Source organism: Hemitrygon akajei, chromosome 2 (assembly GCF_048418815.1).
Source record: "Hemitrygon akajei chromosome 2, sHemAka1.3, whole genome shotgun sequence".
Classification (NCBI taxonomy): domain Eukaryota; kingdom Metazoa; phylum Chordata; class Chondrichthyes; order Myliobatiformes; family Dasyatidae; genus Hemitrygon; species Hemitrygon akajei.
In genome coordinates, this window is record NC_133125.1 from 155,981,477 (window position 1) to 155,998,806 (window position 17,330).

The window sequence follows — 17,330 nt, forward strand, 5'->3', positions numbered from 1 at the left end:
ACATTTTTTGTCAAAGCTAGGTCTGTAGGAGAAACCTGTTTTCAACACTGAAGTGGAATAAGCAAGGACCTTACACTGGGTTCTGATGACAGATTCAGCGTTCATTTACATTGTTGGCACAAGCACAGCTAAGCTTGTCAATATAGGTTGATGACACACTTAAGTGGGAGCTTTACCCTGTTACGGAGTCACACAGCAAAGAAACCGACCCAGCTTGTCTCAGATGTTTATCTGAGCTAGTCCCATTTGCTTGCATTTTAAGTTCAAGTTCACACTTACTGTCATTTAACCATACACATGTATACCACCAAACCAGACAATGTTCCTCCGGTACAAGGCACTCAGCACAGCATATAACTCTCACACAACACATAAAGTAATATTGAAGCAAATAAGTTAACAAATAATAATGTGCATATACATTAGAAACTGAAAAGTAAACGGTATACTGCTACTTCATGCGTGGCGAGACCTGGGAGGTGGCAGGGAGTTCAGTCATCTTGCAGCCTGGGGAAAGAAGCTGTTTCCATTCTAACAGTCCTTGGAGGGATGTGGGTTAGGTCCATAATCCCTCTAAACTTTTCCTATCCATGTATCTGTCCATATGTCTTTAAAGCCGAGTAATTGTATCTGTGTCTATAGGTTTCTCTGGCAGCTTGCTTCATATACCAGGTGCCTTCTGCGTGCAAAAACAGTGCTCCTCAGGTCCCCTTTAAATCTCTCCTCTCAGGTTAAATCTAAACTCTCCTATCCTGGAAAAAAGACTGTGATCATCACCCTTCTCTATTTCCCTCATATATGCCACTATAAGGTCATCTCAGAACTTAACACAAAGGTTATCCACAGGAAGAGGCCCCCAGCCTATCCAGCCTCTCCGATTAACTTAATCAGTCAAGTCCCTGTAGCTTTCTTGTGAATCTTTTCTGCATCCTTTCCTGGCTTAATAACATTCTTCCTTTGGCTGGGCAACCAGAATTGTACCAAATATTTCAAGTGTGGTCTCACTAACAATTTGTACATTTATAGCATATGTTCCAGTTTCTGCCAAATGCCTTCTTTACTACTACTCTATCTACCTACGTTGTCATGTTCAGGGAAATTCAGATAAATTCCATCTGCCAGATATGTACTGTATATAATGACTGTAACCAATCTGAGTGAGGGACTTCAACTCTGCACCTCAGTGCTGCTTCTGAATCTGACTACTTTATAAATGCTGATGATTTGTCAGAATTGTGCAATCTTGCATTGAAATGTAAGGGAGTATGTAATATGACAATCATCATTCATTTGTTTCTCTGGCTCGGCTTTTCCAACAGATGTCAGAAACTTTCGTAATTAACAATTCCCACAGAACAAGTCTTATTTTTTTTACTCTATATGCCAAAAATCTAACAGCAATTTCTTAATGAAACTGGCTGCTAAGATGAAGACTTCATTGGTTCTCCTGCTAGGTCCAGGACCAAGGGAAGTCTTCCAGACAGTCACCCTCATGCCCATTAAGTAAAAAAAAACAGACCCCACTCTAGCATCTGAGCTTCTCATTCAGGAAGTGCAATGCTCACGGTGTTTTATCTGCTGCTTGAACGTTATTATAGAACATAAATCATAGAACAATACAGGACAGGAACAATTGGCAAATTAAACTAGTAAATAATTTAAGACCATAAGCCACAGGAGCAGAATTAGGGCATTCCTACCATTAACTCCGTTCCACCATTCAATCATGGCGTATTTATTATCCCTTTCAACATCATTCTCCATCCTTCTCCCCTGATCAATTGAGAAACTTTCAAGCTCCACTTTAATTATACCTAATGCCAACTAAACTAATCCTTTCTGCCAAACAAAGTCCATATCCTTCCATTTTATGTACATCCATCTGTCTCTTATAAGAACCTCATGAATGCTCCTATTGAGATATTACACTCACAAAAGGATGTAGGGATACAGCCATTTAAATAAAAATCTCCAAAAATGCCACAGTCATATATTCCGATCCCTGTATATTTGGCCTTGCTCTAAGTAATTCTGTTCTCCTGCATCCTTTTGGTCAAGTTCTTCCTATGTTTCTCTTTTAAATGTGACTTCCACCAATTTAGATTTTTTTCCCCTCTTGGACAGTAAGTTTTAGGACTTTGACTCCATTAAATCATTTATTTAGCATCACTGTGCCATTCCAGACAAATTTTTTGTAATCCAGTCTCCATCTATAACAAAACCTAGAGAGCTCATTCTGGGAGGCAGGCCCGTAGTATGTAATGGGTTAGCACAACACTTTACAGTACCAGTGACCCGGGTTCAAATCCCACCGCTGTCTGTCAAGAGTTTGTATGTTCTCCCTGTAAGTCCATGGGTTTTCTCCGTGTATTCCGGTTTCCTTCCACAGTCCAAAGGTGTACCAATTGGTAGGTTAATTAATCATTGTAAATTGTCCCATGATTAGGTTAGGGTTAAATTGGGGTATTGCTGGGCAGTTCAAAGGGCCAGAGGGGCCTTTCCATTCCGCTCCATTCCATTTTCCAAATCAGTCAATAAGGCACTGAATCTTACCAATAGGATAAAGGTTAAAGGTTAGCTTTATTTGTCACATATACATAAAAACATACAGTGAAATACGCAATTTGTGATAAATACCGAAACAGTCTGAGATGTGCTGGGAGCAGCCCACAGATGTCAGCACATAATGCCAATATAGTTTGCCCACAATTTACTAACCCTAACTCGTACACCTTTGGAATGTGGGAGGAATGAAACCCACACGTTCACAGGAAGACCGTAAAGAACTCCTTACAGATAGTGGTAGGAATTGAACCACAATCTTACAGCTGGTGCTATAAAGCATTAGCCTAACCACTATGCTACTCTGCCACCCATGATTGAAAGATAGGACACACCATTTAGATAGAAACCATAGATCATGCCAACCTATATTGTGGAAAACTCACAGACACAAGAACTTATATGTCCTTTAAATGCTCTCTGTTCCTTTTTCAAAGAAGTCATGCATGTCCTTAAACTATTGATGCCAGATGTCACTGATAAACCCATGATTGTATTTCCAAATTGTGATCTACGTCATCTCACTGAGTGTCAGCATTACTGGGTCAGTAGAACCATAGTATAGAAGGCCATGGGTTCAAATCCTACTCCAGGAATTGCACATTTTAATGGACTGGCGCTAGTGATAGATTGTGATGCTTTATTGGAGATGCTGACTTTCAGAAAGGTAATATCCCTGATTCAAGAGGATCAGAATGACACAGATGGTGTGATGCTGGCTGAGGGTGGTGTATTGTTATTTACAACGGATGTGTCTGGAGGAGATGAATGACAATAGAGAGAGAAGTTTAGAAATCCGAAATAAAGCAGATTGCTGGAAAAACACCTGGTTGCACCTGTGGAGAAAGAAAAGGAACTGAATTAACAGTCTGTATAACTGATCAGGCCAGTACTAATACAGACCAGAAAGGTTGTTATCTAAATTGCTCAGTTCAGTACAACACACACCAAGTGCTGGAGGAACTCAGCAGGTCAAACAGCATCTATGGAAGGGAATTAACTGTTGATATTTTGGGCTGACATCGTTCATCAGTTCTGAATTTCCAGCACAGATTTGTGCTGGATTTCCAGCATCTTGCAGAACCTCTTGTGTTGTTGAGTTCAGTATTAACTCCCAGAGACGTTCAGATGGCTAGACGGAAGATAATATGCTGTTCCTGATAAGATAAGATGTTGGGTTTTATTGGAAATGTCTGAGAGGTCAGAGTGGGTGGGGAATGAAGAATTCAAGTGATAGGCAACTGGAAGCTCAGGATCAGACTGAACAAAGGTATTCCGCACAGTGGACACGCAATCTGCACAAGTCTCTCTACTGTAGTGGAGATCACATTGTGAGGACCAAATGCAATGTACCAAATTGAAAGAACCACAAGTACATTGTTGGTTCACCTGGAAGGTGTGTCTGGGTCCCTGGATAGTAAAGGGACAAGAATTGCATAGCAAGGAGTTGTTAGAAGAGGAGTCAGCGGTGGTGAAGGTGAACTGGTGCTGAAGGGAATCACAGAGACATTGGCCCCACATAATGCTGAAAAATTGAATTGGATTTATTTCTTACATGCTTCACATACATGCAGAGTAAAAATCTTAATGTTACGTCTCCATCTAAATGTGCAATGTGCTATCATAGTAATTTATAATAAATAGAACAGTCAATGTAATATAGAGTACACTCAAGTCAGCATGAATTAATCAGTCTGATAGCCTGGTGGAAGAAGCTGTCCCTGCTGGTTCTGGCTTTTATGCTGTGGTACCGCTTTCCGGATGGTAGCAGCTGGAATAGATTGTGGTTGGGATGGTTTGGGTCCCCAGTGATCTTTCAGGCCCTTTTTACACACCTTGTAAATGTCCTGAATCATGGGAAGTTCAGAACTGCAGATGTGCTGGACTATCTGCACCACTCTCTGCAGAGTCCTGCGATTAAGGGAGGTACAGTTTCCATACCAGGCATTGATACAGCCAGTCAGGACGCTCTCAAATGTGCCCCGATAGAAATGTACCTGATTAGTAAGATCGACCAGTGAAAATTACAGAACTGGCAGATTCCAATGAAGTGCCATTTTAGTACATTTACAAACAAATGTACATACAATTTTTATTAATTCTCAGGATTGGATATCATATGCAAGACTGTATTAACTTTCAATGTTCTGATTATGCTTGAAGTAATACTCTGTCTTCTTGGACCACTAAATTAATGTCTTTAAATATTGGCCACAGAGACTAGTGAACCAGATTGATATGGATTGGAACTACAAATGGGTCAAACCAATAAGCAGGCTTAGTTCTTTAAAAAGAATATTGAACTAGTGGGAGTATGGACAGCTCCAAAGGCTCTAAACTAACATCACACCTTTCATGACTTCAGACCGCCCCAAAGTAGGTGAAAACCATGATGCTGTAATTTAGCAGAAATACTGTGGTTGCTTAAGAATTAAATCTGGAATATAGAACATAGAAACTTGCAGCACATCACAGACCTTTCAGCCCACAATGTTGTATCAACCATGTAACCGACACTAGAACCTGCCTAGAATTTCCGTTGCACATAACCCTCTATTGTTCTAAGCTCCATGTACCTATCTGAGAGGCTCTTAAAAGATCCTATTGTATCCGCTTCCACCACTGCCACCGGCAGTGCATTCCACACACCCACCACTCTGTGTGAAAAACTGAACCCTGACATCCCCTCGGTACCTGTTTCCAAGCACCTTAAAACTATGCCCCCTCGTGTTAGCCATTTCAGCCCTGGGAAAAAGCCTCTGACTATCCACACGATCAGTGCTTCTCATCATCTTATGAACCTCTATCAAGTCACCTCTCATCCTCCATCGCTCCAAGGAAAAATGGGCGAGTTCACTCAGCCTATTCTCATAAGGTATGCTCTCCAATCTAGGCAACATCCTTGTAAATCTCCTCTGCACTCTTTCTATAGCATCCACATCCTTCCTGTAGTGATGTGACCAGCAATGAACACGTTGCCTTACATTACCATAACATTACCTTACAGCTCTTTAACTCAATCCCACAGTTGATGAATGCCAACACACCATATACCTTCTTAACTCTCAACCTGCGCAGCAGCTTTGAGTGTCCTATCGACACGGACCTCAAGGTCTCTCAGATCCTCTACACTGTCTAGAGTCTTACCATTTGTATTATATTCTGTATTCAAATTGGACCTACCAAAATGAACCACTTCACACTTACCTGGGTTGAAGTCCATCTTCGGTACCGAAGAAACCACAACCAAAGGAGTTGAATGACTTCAGACCTGTTGCCTTGACGTCGCACGTTATGAAGACCATGGAGCGGCTGATAATACAGAATCTGAGGCCACAAACCAGGCACGCCCAGGATCCTCTTCAGTTTGCGTATAAGGAGAAGGTGGGAGTGGAGGATGCTATCACGTATTTGCTGCACAAATCACTCTCTCACCTAGAGGGGGTCAGTTGTGCTGTGAGGATTACATTCCTTGACTTCTCTAGTGCCTTTAACACCATCCAGCCCAAGATCTTAAGGCACAAACTAACGGAGATGGGAGTAGACTCTCACATGGTGGATTGGATAGTGGACTACTTGACAGATAGACCTCAGTATGTGCGGTTGGGAGACTGTAGGTCTGACACGGTGGTCAGCAGCACAGGGGCGCCGCAGGGAACCAACCGTACTCTCTCCGGTCCTGTTCACCCTGTACACATCAGACTTCCAATATAACTCGGAGTCCTGCCATGTGCAGAAGTTCGCTGATGACCCGGCCATAGTGGGGTGTGTCAGGAATGGACAGGAGGAGGAGTATAGGAAACTGATACAGGACTTTGTGATATGGTGCAACTCAAACTACCTGCGTCTCAATATCACCAAGACCAAGGAGATGGTGGTGGACTTTAGGAGATCTAGGCCTCATATGGAGCCAGTGATCATTAATGGAGAATGTGTGGAGCAGGTTAAGACCTACAAGTATCTGGGAGTACAGTTAGACGAGAAGCTAGACTGGACTGCCAACACAGATGCCTTGTGCAGGAAGGCACAGAGTCGACTGTACTTCCTAAGAAGGTTGGCGTCATTCAATGTCTGTAGTGAGATGCTGAAGATGTTCTATAGGTCAGTTGTGGAGAGCGCCCTCTTCTTTGTGGTGGCGTGTTGGGGAGGAAGCATTAAGAAGAGGGACGCCTCACGTCTTAATAAGCTGGTAAGGAAGGCGGGCTCTGTCGTGGGCAAAGTACTGGAGAGTTTAACATCGGTAGCTGAGCGAAGGGCGCTGTGTAGGCTACGGTCAATTATGGATAACTCTGAACATCCTCTACATAGCACCATCCAGAGACACAGAAGCAGTTTCAGCGACAGGTTACTATCGATGCAATGCTCCTCAGACAGGATGAAGAGGTCAATACTCCCCAATGCCATTAGGCTTTACAATTCTACCGCCAGGACTTAAGAACTTTTTAAAAGCTATTATTAATGCTTTTTGAGATAGTGATTTAGATGCATATCATATTTTTTTTACTGAGTTAAGTATTGTATGTAATTAGTTTTGCTACAACAAGTGTATGGGACATTGGGAAAAAAAGTTGAATTTCCCCATGGGGATGAATAAAGTATCTATCTATCTATCTATCATCTGCCACTTCTCAGCCGAGTTCTGCATCCTATCGATGTCCCACTGTAAACTCTGATGCAATACGCATTGTATCAAAAGAGCAGGTAGGTGGGCAGAAGGGTATGGGTGGATCTGTTGGTATAAAATGAAATCAAATCCTTAAAGGTTACTGGATTGGAAGATCGACAATCCTTGTGAGTAGAGTTAAGAAACTGCAAGGATAAAAGGACCCTGATGGCAGTTATATATAGGCCTCCAAACAGTAGCCAGGATGTGGTATATAAATTAGAAAGGGAGATGGAAAGGGCATGTAAAAAGGGCAATATTATGATTGTCATAGGAAATTTCAATGTGCAGGTAGATTGGGAAAATCAAGTTGGTGCTGGTTCCCAGGAGAGGGAGTTTGTAGAATGCCTACGAGATGGCTTTTTAGAGCATCCTGTGGTTGAGCCCACTAGGGGAAAGTCAGTTCCGGATTAAGTGTGTGTAATGAACCGGATTACATCAGGAAGTTTATTGTGAAGGAGACAGTGATCTTAATATGATAGAATTCACTGTGCAATTTGAGATGGAGAAGCTAAAGTGGGAAGTATCAATATTACCGTGGAGTAAGGGAAATTACAGAGCCATGGGGGAGGAGTAAGAAACAGTGGACAAACTTAATAAATATTTTGCATCAATCTTCACTGTGGATGAGACGTGCAGTATGCCAGAAATTCGAGAGCTTCAGGGGGCGGAAGTGAATGTAGTTGTTATTACTAAGGAGAAGGTGCTTGGGAAACTGAAAGGTCTGAAGTTATGTTAATCAACCAGACCAGATGGACTACACCCCAGGGTTCTGAAAGAGATAGCTGAAGAGATTGTGGAGACATTAATAATGATCTTTCAAGAATCACCAGATTCTGGAATGGTTCTAGTGGACTGGAAAATTGTAAATGTCACTCCACTCTTTAAAAAGGGAAGGAGGTATTAAAAAGAAAAGTATAGGCCAAATATCCTGACATCAGTGGTTGGGAAGATGTTGGAGTCCATGAGGTTTCAGGGTGCTTGGAGTCACATGATAAAGTAAGCATGGCTTACTTAAGGGGAAATATTGCCTGGCAATCTGTTGGAATTCTTCGAGGAAATAACAGGCACGAGAGACAAAGGAGAGTCAGTGGATGTTGTTTACCTGGATTTTCAGAAGGCCATTGACAAGGTGCCACACATGAGGTCGCTAAACAAGATAAGAGCCCGTGGTATTGCAGGAAAGATTTTAGCATGGTTGGAAGATTGGTAGGAGGCAAAGAGTGGGGATAAAGGGGTTTATTCTGGTTGCTGCCAATGACTAGTGGTGTTCCACAGGGATCGGTGTTAAGACCGTTTGTTTCATGTTTTATGTCAATGGTTGGGGTGGCAGAAATGATGGGTTTGTGCCCAAGTTTGCAGATGATACGAAGATGGGTAGAGGAGAAGGTAGTGTTGAGAAAGCAGGGAACATGCAGAAGAGCTTAGAATGGGAGAATGGACAAAGAAGTGTCAGATGGAATACTGTGTAGGAAAGTGTTTGGTCATGCACTTTGGTAGCATGACTAAAGATGTAAACTATTTTCTAAACCAGGAGAAAATTTAAAAATCAGAGTGCAGAGGGACTTTGGGAGTCCTGATGCAGCATTTCCAACAGGTTAACTTGCAGATTGAGTTGAGGAAGGCAAATGCAATGTTAACATTTATTTGGAGAGGACTAGAATATAAAAGAAAGGATGTAATGCTGAGGCTTTATAAGGCATTGGTCAGACCATTCTTGGAATATTGTGAGCAATTTTTGGCCCCTTATCTAAGAAGAGATGTGCTGGCATTGGAGAGGTCTAGAGGAGGTTTGTGAGAGTGATTCCTAGAATGACAGGGTTAACAAATGAGGAGTGTTCGATGGCTCTTGGCCTGTACTTGTTGGAGTTTAGAAGAATGATGGAGGATCTCATTGAAACCTATCGAATATTGAAAGGTACAGATAGACTAGATGTGGAGAGGAATTTTCCTATAGTGGGGGAGTCTAGAACCTGAGGGCCTAGCCTCCGAATAGTGGTACGTCCATTTAAAACAGAGATGGCGAGGAATTTCTGTAGCCCCAGTATAGTGAATCTGTGGAAGTCATTGCCACAGATGGCTATGAGGCCAAGTAATTGGGTATATTTAAAGTGGAGGTTGATAGATTCTTGATTAGACGGTGTGCCAAAGGTTACAGGGAGAATGCGGGAAAATGGGTTGAGAGGGATAATAAATCAACCATGATGGAATGATGGAGGAAACTCAATGGGCAAATGGCCTAATTCAGCTCCCAAGTCTTATAATCTTATGTTCAGCTGCTCCCTGGTGATTTTATACCCATCAGTTTAGTCTCATGTCAACCTCCTTTGTTTTAAATGAAACAGTCTGTATTTATCTAATCTATTTTTTATGACTGTAATCCACCTATCAAAACAGAGCTTTAATATTTCCCTCTGCACCATCCCCAGCACAAAATCACAACCTTCCAGAAATGGTTACTCAAGCTGCAACTTAACTTGTGTCCTGGCATCTCCTTCCTGTGCTTATATTCAAGCCTCAGCTAATAAAGGAGGTAATCATTTGTGCCAATTTAACAAACATATGACCTCTCCTGCTGTCTTTAAGAATTTGTGCACGTAGACTCCGTAGCCACCCCCACCCCCACCCCTTCTCCATACCACTCAGTATTCTCCTATTCTATATTCTGTTGCTTTGTTGCAGCTTAGCTCATGGATTACCTCAAGCAACTCGAATGTTGGATGATCTCAGCATGCCAAGCAGTATCTCTGGAAGGAAATTGACAGTCAGTGTTTCAGGCTGAGACCCTTCATCAGGACTGGAAAGAAAGAGGGTAGATAGCCTATATAAAATGGTAGGGGAGAAGGGGTAGTGCAAGAGCAGATGAGGGAGGGGGAGAGTGGGAAGGATGTAGGAAACTTGGACGTAGTAGTTGAAGGTAACAAAAAAGATAGAATCTTATCGGAGAGAGTAATGGACCATGAATAAAAAGAAAGGAGGTAAGGAGGGGATCCAGAGCAAGGAATGTGTGGATTACCTCATATCTTTCTGCATTAATGTCTATCCTCTGCCTAATTGACTAGATCATCTATGTTTTCTTGCAAGTTTTTTTCCTCATTAGACAACTTGTGTAGATATCAAGGTTTCACCCTCAACTAGCAAAACTTCTCTACAAAATGGAGTTGGGCTGAATCACAGTACTATGGTTTTCACCTACTTTGAGCTGTTCTGAACTTATGAAAGGGATTATGTAAATGCAAGTTCTTCTTTATCATCCCCCCCCCCCCTTTGGAAGCTTGTGCAAAGAAACAATGATTTGACTTTAAAATGTGCTATTTATCTTTTGTGCCAATGATACAAAAATTAGCTGGATTCCACAGCAACCAGGCATCTTGGGTATTTTAAAACTACTTCTTGAAGGTGTTCCATCACATAAGATAGACATATGTTATGAGGTGGTGCCAAACTGCGTAGGAAAACAGGATATTGCAAGCAAAGGCAAGCATTCAGTGAGGCCTACGTATACTTAGCAACTTGGCAGCTGAATGGCAGATGGCATTTATCACTTTGAGGTGTGAGGTGCTGCAATCGGATTCTAAAAATAAGTTTGTGCTGCTTACAGTAAGATTACAAAAAATAAAAAAGCCACATTTGTAGATCAAGCAATACCAGAAATTAAATCATTACAGAAATTTTTTGAATAAGGTCACCATTGTAGTAGCAGTAGCTATTTTCTGCCCAATAAGCCCTACAAATAGCGATACTACCTGGGTTAACCTGCAAAAACAATTCCACAAAGTTCTTCATTTTTCTCAGTCCTCCCTTTTAAAGTCAACTTTTCCCTGAGCGAAACACACTGTTGATAATTTCTCATCAGCTGGGAATTTGACTATGAGGAGGGCCATCTGGAGAATGTTAACCTGAAACATTAACTCTGTTTTCTCTCTCTATAGATGCTACCTGACTTGCTAAGTATTTCCAGCATACTCTGTTTCTGTTTCAAGTCTATGTCTCTGATCTGTCATCAAAGTCAATCATACTTCTAGGTGTCCTTCTATTAAATTTAATCTTCACCCTTTCTTTAATGTTCCTCCTTAAGCATGATCTCCACAATATGTCAGCTGAGTATTTTACATGCATATGCTCACAGTTTGATACTAAGTTCTAACAATGAAAAGACAGTGATCCTGAGCTAATAGTGGGATGTTTGAATAAATCCCTTATTCTGCCCCTTCCTGCACCTGCCACCTATCCCTCCCATCGCTAACATTCTGTGGCTTTTTGCCTCTTTCCACAGGTTAATGGTAGTGGAAGACGAGTTGAGAAAAGATCACGCCAACATGCAGGAGGCCATCGATGCCAAGCAGCGGATAATCGACGTTCAGGTACAGAAAATCATCACCTCAAAGATCAACAAATGACACTGAGGGAGAAGCGCCAGCAATTCATTCTTGTCGGGATAGTATCGTCCCAGTTCAAACCTCATCGAAGCAAACTGCTGCTAATTTCCTCCTCTTGCCCCACTCTGCTGCAGCCAAATTAGTGTTCCTGCCCTTGATTGCTGACGCAGCAAATGTTTCTTGGTGAGAACACAGTCCATGCCATGCACTATTCTGTTTGCTTTTTCAGAATCAGTCTTTAATTAATCCTTAAAAACTGGCAGGGACAACTGTACTGGTGTTGCAGTGGGGGAATTGACCAGCAGTTTTGTGTGAAAAAATAAGTGTCATGCATATCCGAGTGGTGATGGGGGAATGGGGTAACATCAGGAAGGGGCCCAGATTTTTAAACTCTCCTCCCTGGTTTAAAAAACTCAGCTCAGTTTGGGCCAACACCTGGCAAGTTTGCAGTGATGAGGTTTGATCAGGGAAATAGTCTGCTATGTAGTAAACAGCCAGGGTTTTTCCCTGGTTATGTACAAGTGGGAAAACCAGGAGGCCAATGGTAACCTCATGTATGTTTTTTTAGTTTGTTTTTAATTCTTCTATGTGATCGCCCATCTCAGAGGAAATGAATCGGGTGGGTTAGGAGGATGGGCGATTTGAGTGGGAGCATTAGCTTGGAATGAGGGAACAAAGAGTTTGCACTCTTCAGTGGTCATAAGGCTGCTCACAGGTTGTGCAGCCATTTTTGCCAACATACACTCAGGTTTGTCGCACTGTTTACAACATAATGACCTCTTTGAAGTTGGCTGAATTTTGGTGCAGCAGCCATTAATATTGCAGCCGGTCCCACTCTCTCCCACTTTAATCTATCCCCCTCAGCCACTCTTGTTTTCTGAATTTGATGCACCTGAGAGAGTCTTTGGCGCTCAGTCATATCTGGTAGACCTCTTGAGTGTGATAGTCACTGCCAGATGCTCGCTGCGCCATGCAGGGTAAAGAAGTACCTGTGTGTGCAGAAACTTTAAAAAGTGCCAACAAATTCAGTGTTGGCTGATTGCCCCCGTGAGCTGGCGCCACAAATAACCATCTAGAAAACATGTCACCATGACAGCATCCGGCAGTGTCTACTTACACCGAATTGGTCTGAGCCATTTTGTGATGCGGTTGAGAAATAGAAATGAAATGGCTCCTGAGGGGGAACAGAATTTGGGAGGTCTGGATGGCAGCGCTCACTGCAATGGAGTTGTGATACATTTCATGAATCAGATAGGAGAGTTGCTTGGAGCAGCTGGTGGTGAATGTTGGGAGGAAAGTGGGGGGAGGGGGGTAAGATTTCTACCCCAGTACCCATCAACAATGCAACAGACAATCCTAGATCTGTTAGTGTGAAGGTTGGAACTGCCAGAGAGTACCTTCTGAAGAAATTTGGGAAGCACAAAGTTCTTTCTTGGGAATGATATTTTAGAGCAATCACCAGACTCTGGTAAGGAGAAGGTGAGAGTAATAGCACAATATTTGGATTTCTTTTTAATATAGTTGCCTGCAGTTCAATTCTTAGATCTTGCTAAAAATCTTTAATCTGCTGAGTGCTACAGAAGCTCAGTCTCATTAGAGTGTTGTGTTTACCCCAGAATGAATCTGTGTGTAAGTACTGTATGAACCAGCTCCCATCAGCTGCAGACTGAACTTCCAAGGTACTTCAGTATGCCTGTCAGTGCAGTCGGTAACAATCCTGTTACCTACCACATATTTTACTGAGTCACTCACTAATTTCAGAAAACAACAGCTTGCAATTCCCATCTCTTCAGAGCAGGAAGGAATCCCAAGGTATAATCGGGCGAGAGGCAGCACCAAACCAGTAAGACTAGGATGAAAGACTGGCAGTTTGACGAAGGAGATGGTTTCAAGGAGACTGTTCGGGGGAAGAGGTGGAAAGGCAGAGAGAGCTTGGTCAGGAAATCCAGATCTTGGTTCCTGAATGGCTTATGATAAGTCCAGCAGAAGTGGGAGAAAATAGACTTTGTGTCAAAAGCCAATGTTGAAAGAACAGAGTTGAAAGGCCAGATGGCTTGTAGTGATTACAGACCTATAAAGGGGGAAGGCATGGAAGAATTTGAACATGAGGATGAGAAGTTTACGTGATTGCATGAAGATCAGGATGATTCCAGATCTAACCTCTGGTCTGTAGTAAGTTTTGTGAATTTAGCTGCAAGCAGTATTTGGAGTGCTATATTTCAGGCCTGAAGCAAAGGAAGGACCAGGCTTAATTGTGCAGTTTACCAACCCCTCTTCCATTTCTCCTCTCATCTATTAATTGGCCCTTTGACATTTTCTGAGGGTGGTGGTGGGGGAAATATGCAAGCATGGCAGCCTTTAGAGAGGGAGCAGTGCCTTGAAACCACGTATCAAAATGTCAAGCATCAGCAGCATAGGGTGGGATGAAATTGGAGGATACCTGGGCTGTTAAAGTCAATGACAGGATATCTGCCAAGTTCAACAGGGGGTAAAGATCTGACAGAACCTGAACCACCTTAAAAATATCTTATACTTGCCACCAATCTCACTTCCTCACCCTCAACTTCAGATTCCATCACAAATCACAAAATCAGTCTTTCAGTTCATGGTCACTTTTGAATTCACAATCATCTTTTCTTCACTTGCTCACTATCTCAGCTTGTCAACCAACTCACAGCTAACTTAAAAGGACTTTTAGAGGCACAAGTTTGAACCACTACAGGTTCATTAATTGCCTTGACCTATTGACAAAGGCTATTTTTCTTAATATATAGGTAAGTTTGCCATTTCTTTGGTTGTGAAAAACCAGTTTTGCATTTTACAACTATATAAGTAAGTGGGCAATGATGAATCGCTTTTACCTTCAGTAATGTAGATGTTAGTTGCTGTATTTGCTGCACTTTGGTGTGTAGGGTGAAAAATAGTGTTTTCATGCAGTGATTTTATAGATAATTGATTGGCTATTGATTTTGTTGGTGTTTAGGTAAGTGCAGGTGTTAAGAAGGTGCCCAGTCAACACTTCACATTCACACCATGGCTGGTCCAAAATCATTTGCTGGTGTTTAGGTGAGTGTAGATGTTGAGAATGTATCTAGTTCATTCAGTGGCTTCATTCAACATTTCAAGCTGTAGTTTGCATTGCTTTCGGTGAAAAATCTAACACTGGACTTTTAAAATTTGTTAATAATGTTGCCAGTGAGCTCAACATGAAAGTGTGGTTGGAGGGTTGATTGCATGCAAATCAGTTCTGATCCCTGGCCTGTGATAAGTTTCATAAATTTAGCTGCGAACAGCATTTGGAGTGCTATATTTAGCCTCGGCAAGACTAAGCCAAGACAAAAAAAAAGTTTTTGTCAGGCTATTTGTGAGTGTGTGGGGGAGATGTGCTATCTTTTGTTTGATGCTCCCATTAAAATTGAATTTTACCTCTAATCTGTACCTCTTCACATTTTGGCATGGGGTAAAGATATTATTAATGAGGGAGCCATCGCTATCTAGTGGCATTTGACACATGTTTATTAATACCTGCTTCTGGTGGATTGAAATTGCTTCTCAGTGACATTTGTTGTGGAAGTGTGATTGTATTTGTATGTGCTGCATAGGATAGGTGTGTGCCTTGTTACATTTTCCTAAAATTCTGCTTTAGAAACAAGGGTGTAGTAAGTTAATATGTTCCCTGAGTTCCCAAGAAACTCAGTTATGAAACTTGCCCTGGCAAATGAGCTTGGACTGATCCCTTGCCAGGTTCAATTAGGCATTGGTACCACTGGCAAAACTTTTCACATCATACCTAATTACCAATAGTTTTATTGAATCAGAGAACAGGAGATTCAAACTATTCTGGCACTTTAAGGAAGGTTTCAGAAGGATGTGCAGGCAATGTTGTAGCCAAGCTTTACTCTGTATCTAACTGGATCTCTACTTGCCCTAGACAATGTTGAGAGAGCTCTGTATCTAACCTTTTTGATACATGATCAAGAATGTTTCCTAGAGCAGTATTGAGGGAATTTTACTCTTTGCCTAACCTTTGATATACTTGGACCAGTTATGTTTAATGGCACTGTACAAAGGAGTTTCTCTACATTGAACCAGAGCTGTACCCTGGGAGGGTAGATGGAACTTTAATTACCCAAGCTGCAGGTTTTTGTGACATATTCCATTAGGTGTTGAAAGACCCTGTTTGAGATTATCCTATTTAACAGGTAATTAATGGGTATGAAGAGACATGTGTACAAAAGCAACAATTGGTAACTTGTGTAGCATAGGTCATTAATAGAGACCTCCCATTCTGTACAATGCTGTTGACTTGCTAACAAGTTCCCAATTATTTTTATAGAGGAGCTGACAAGATGTTTTCAGGAGTCCTTCTGTGTGGACATTCTGGAATCTTAACTCATCACAGCTCCACCATTCATTTACTTTGACAAATCTGATACCAACATGTCAGTTGAACACAATGCACCAACATCTTGGAACACCAACAAGTATAACATGCCCATGGGTACATGAAGGCCCAAGACATTCCTGGTCAATTACTCAAACCCACACTGATCTTGAACCCAATGAATAAACCAGGTTTAGCTGAGAAATGCACAATTCAGTCCTATTGGCATAAAATCTTCTCCCATTACTTAAGAGTGGCACAGTTGTGTAATTTGCCGAGCTGCTGCCTCAGAGCTTCAATGACCTCTGTTCAATCCTGACCTCTTGTGCTGTCCTAGTGGAGTTTGCCTGTTCTGCCAGAAACCAGATGAGTTTCCTCCCACGGTCCAAAGATGCATGCCCACAAAAACTGCATCGATTGTGTAAGTGAGAGGGGGAAAGTTAATGAGAATGTAGGTAGAATGAAAAAAAAAGGTCGATGTGAATGGGTACTTAATGGTCTGTGTGGACTCATTGGGTCAAAAAGCCTGTTTCTGTCTTGTATGACAATGACTCATCAGGTCTACTTATCAGAACACCTTTTCCCTCCTGTATTAAACAAGAATCCCCCTAAATGCATCTGTATATTTCAAATGGAATAAAACCAAAACCTTGTTTCTTTTGGAGATGCAATGTCATTGTACTCCACCCTGACAGGTAAATTTATTCTCTGATCTGATTTCTGCCATCAGTTTAGTTAGATTCTGCCTCTTCCCATCCTGGATCCTCCTCATTTGTTTAATTCTCGATTACTGTAACTGCAAGAGGCTCTCCACATCATTCCTGACACATTTTCAATGCAGACAGATCCATCTTAGTCCTTGGCTGTCATCCCAGTCCACAGCCAAGATCAAGACCAGATTTAGGACCATATTCATAAGCAACACAACATTGCCATCGGTTGGTTAGATAGGAGTACTGCAAGCAAAGGTGCCCACAAAAGATGAGGTTATGATAAACCTATTTGAGATAAATTCTAATCGTTTTTGTTTCAGATGTCTCCTCTATCTGATATCCAAGTGTAGATTGTTCTTTGCATGGAGCAAGCTGTATGGGCATACAATCCTAAGCCTTGTGGCAAGGATTTCACTTTTACATGTTCATTAAACCCATACCAAGAATAAGAAGTGTAGACCAACTAAGAATGAAGATGTACATCACTACTTCCTCTGAGTTTGTTAGCATGTCTGTACACTAGATAAAATTAGAATTTATATAATCTGAATGATCTGAAATAATAAGTATTTTGTATCAGTCTTCACTGTGGAATACACTAGCAGTACTCCAAAAATTTGAGAGTGTCA

General features: G+C 41.7%; 1 protein-coding gene across 22 annotated transcripts in view; it reads left to right on the plus strand.

Moving 5' to 3' along the window:
• LOC140717149 (ras/Rap GTPase-activating protein SynGAP-like) overlaps positions 1-17,330 on the plus strand; it is a 683,169-nt gene that overhangs the window by 589,224 nt on the left and 76,615 nt on the right. For all 22 annotated transcript variants that reach the window (XR_012096464.1, XR_012096465.1, XR_012096472.1 and 19 more), the window contains one exon: positions 11,502-11,589. Coding sequence is in view for 6 of the 22 variants with exons in the window: in XM_073030475.1 (XP_072886576.1) it covers positions 11,502-11,589 (88 nt within the window). In the remaining 16 variants the exon portion in view is untranslated. The remainder of the gene's footprint in view (positions 1-11,501; positions 11,590-17,330) is intronic.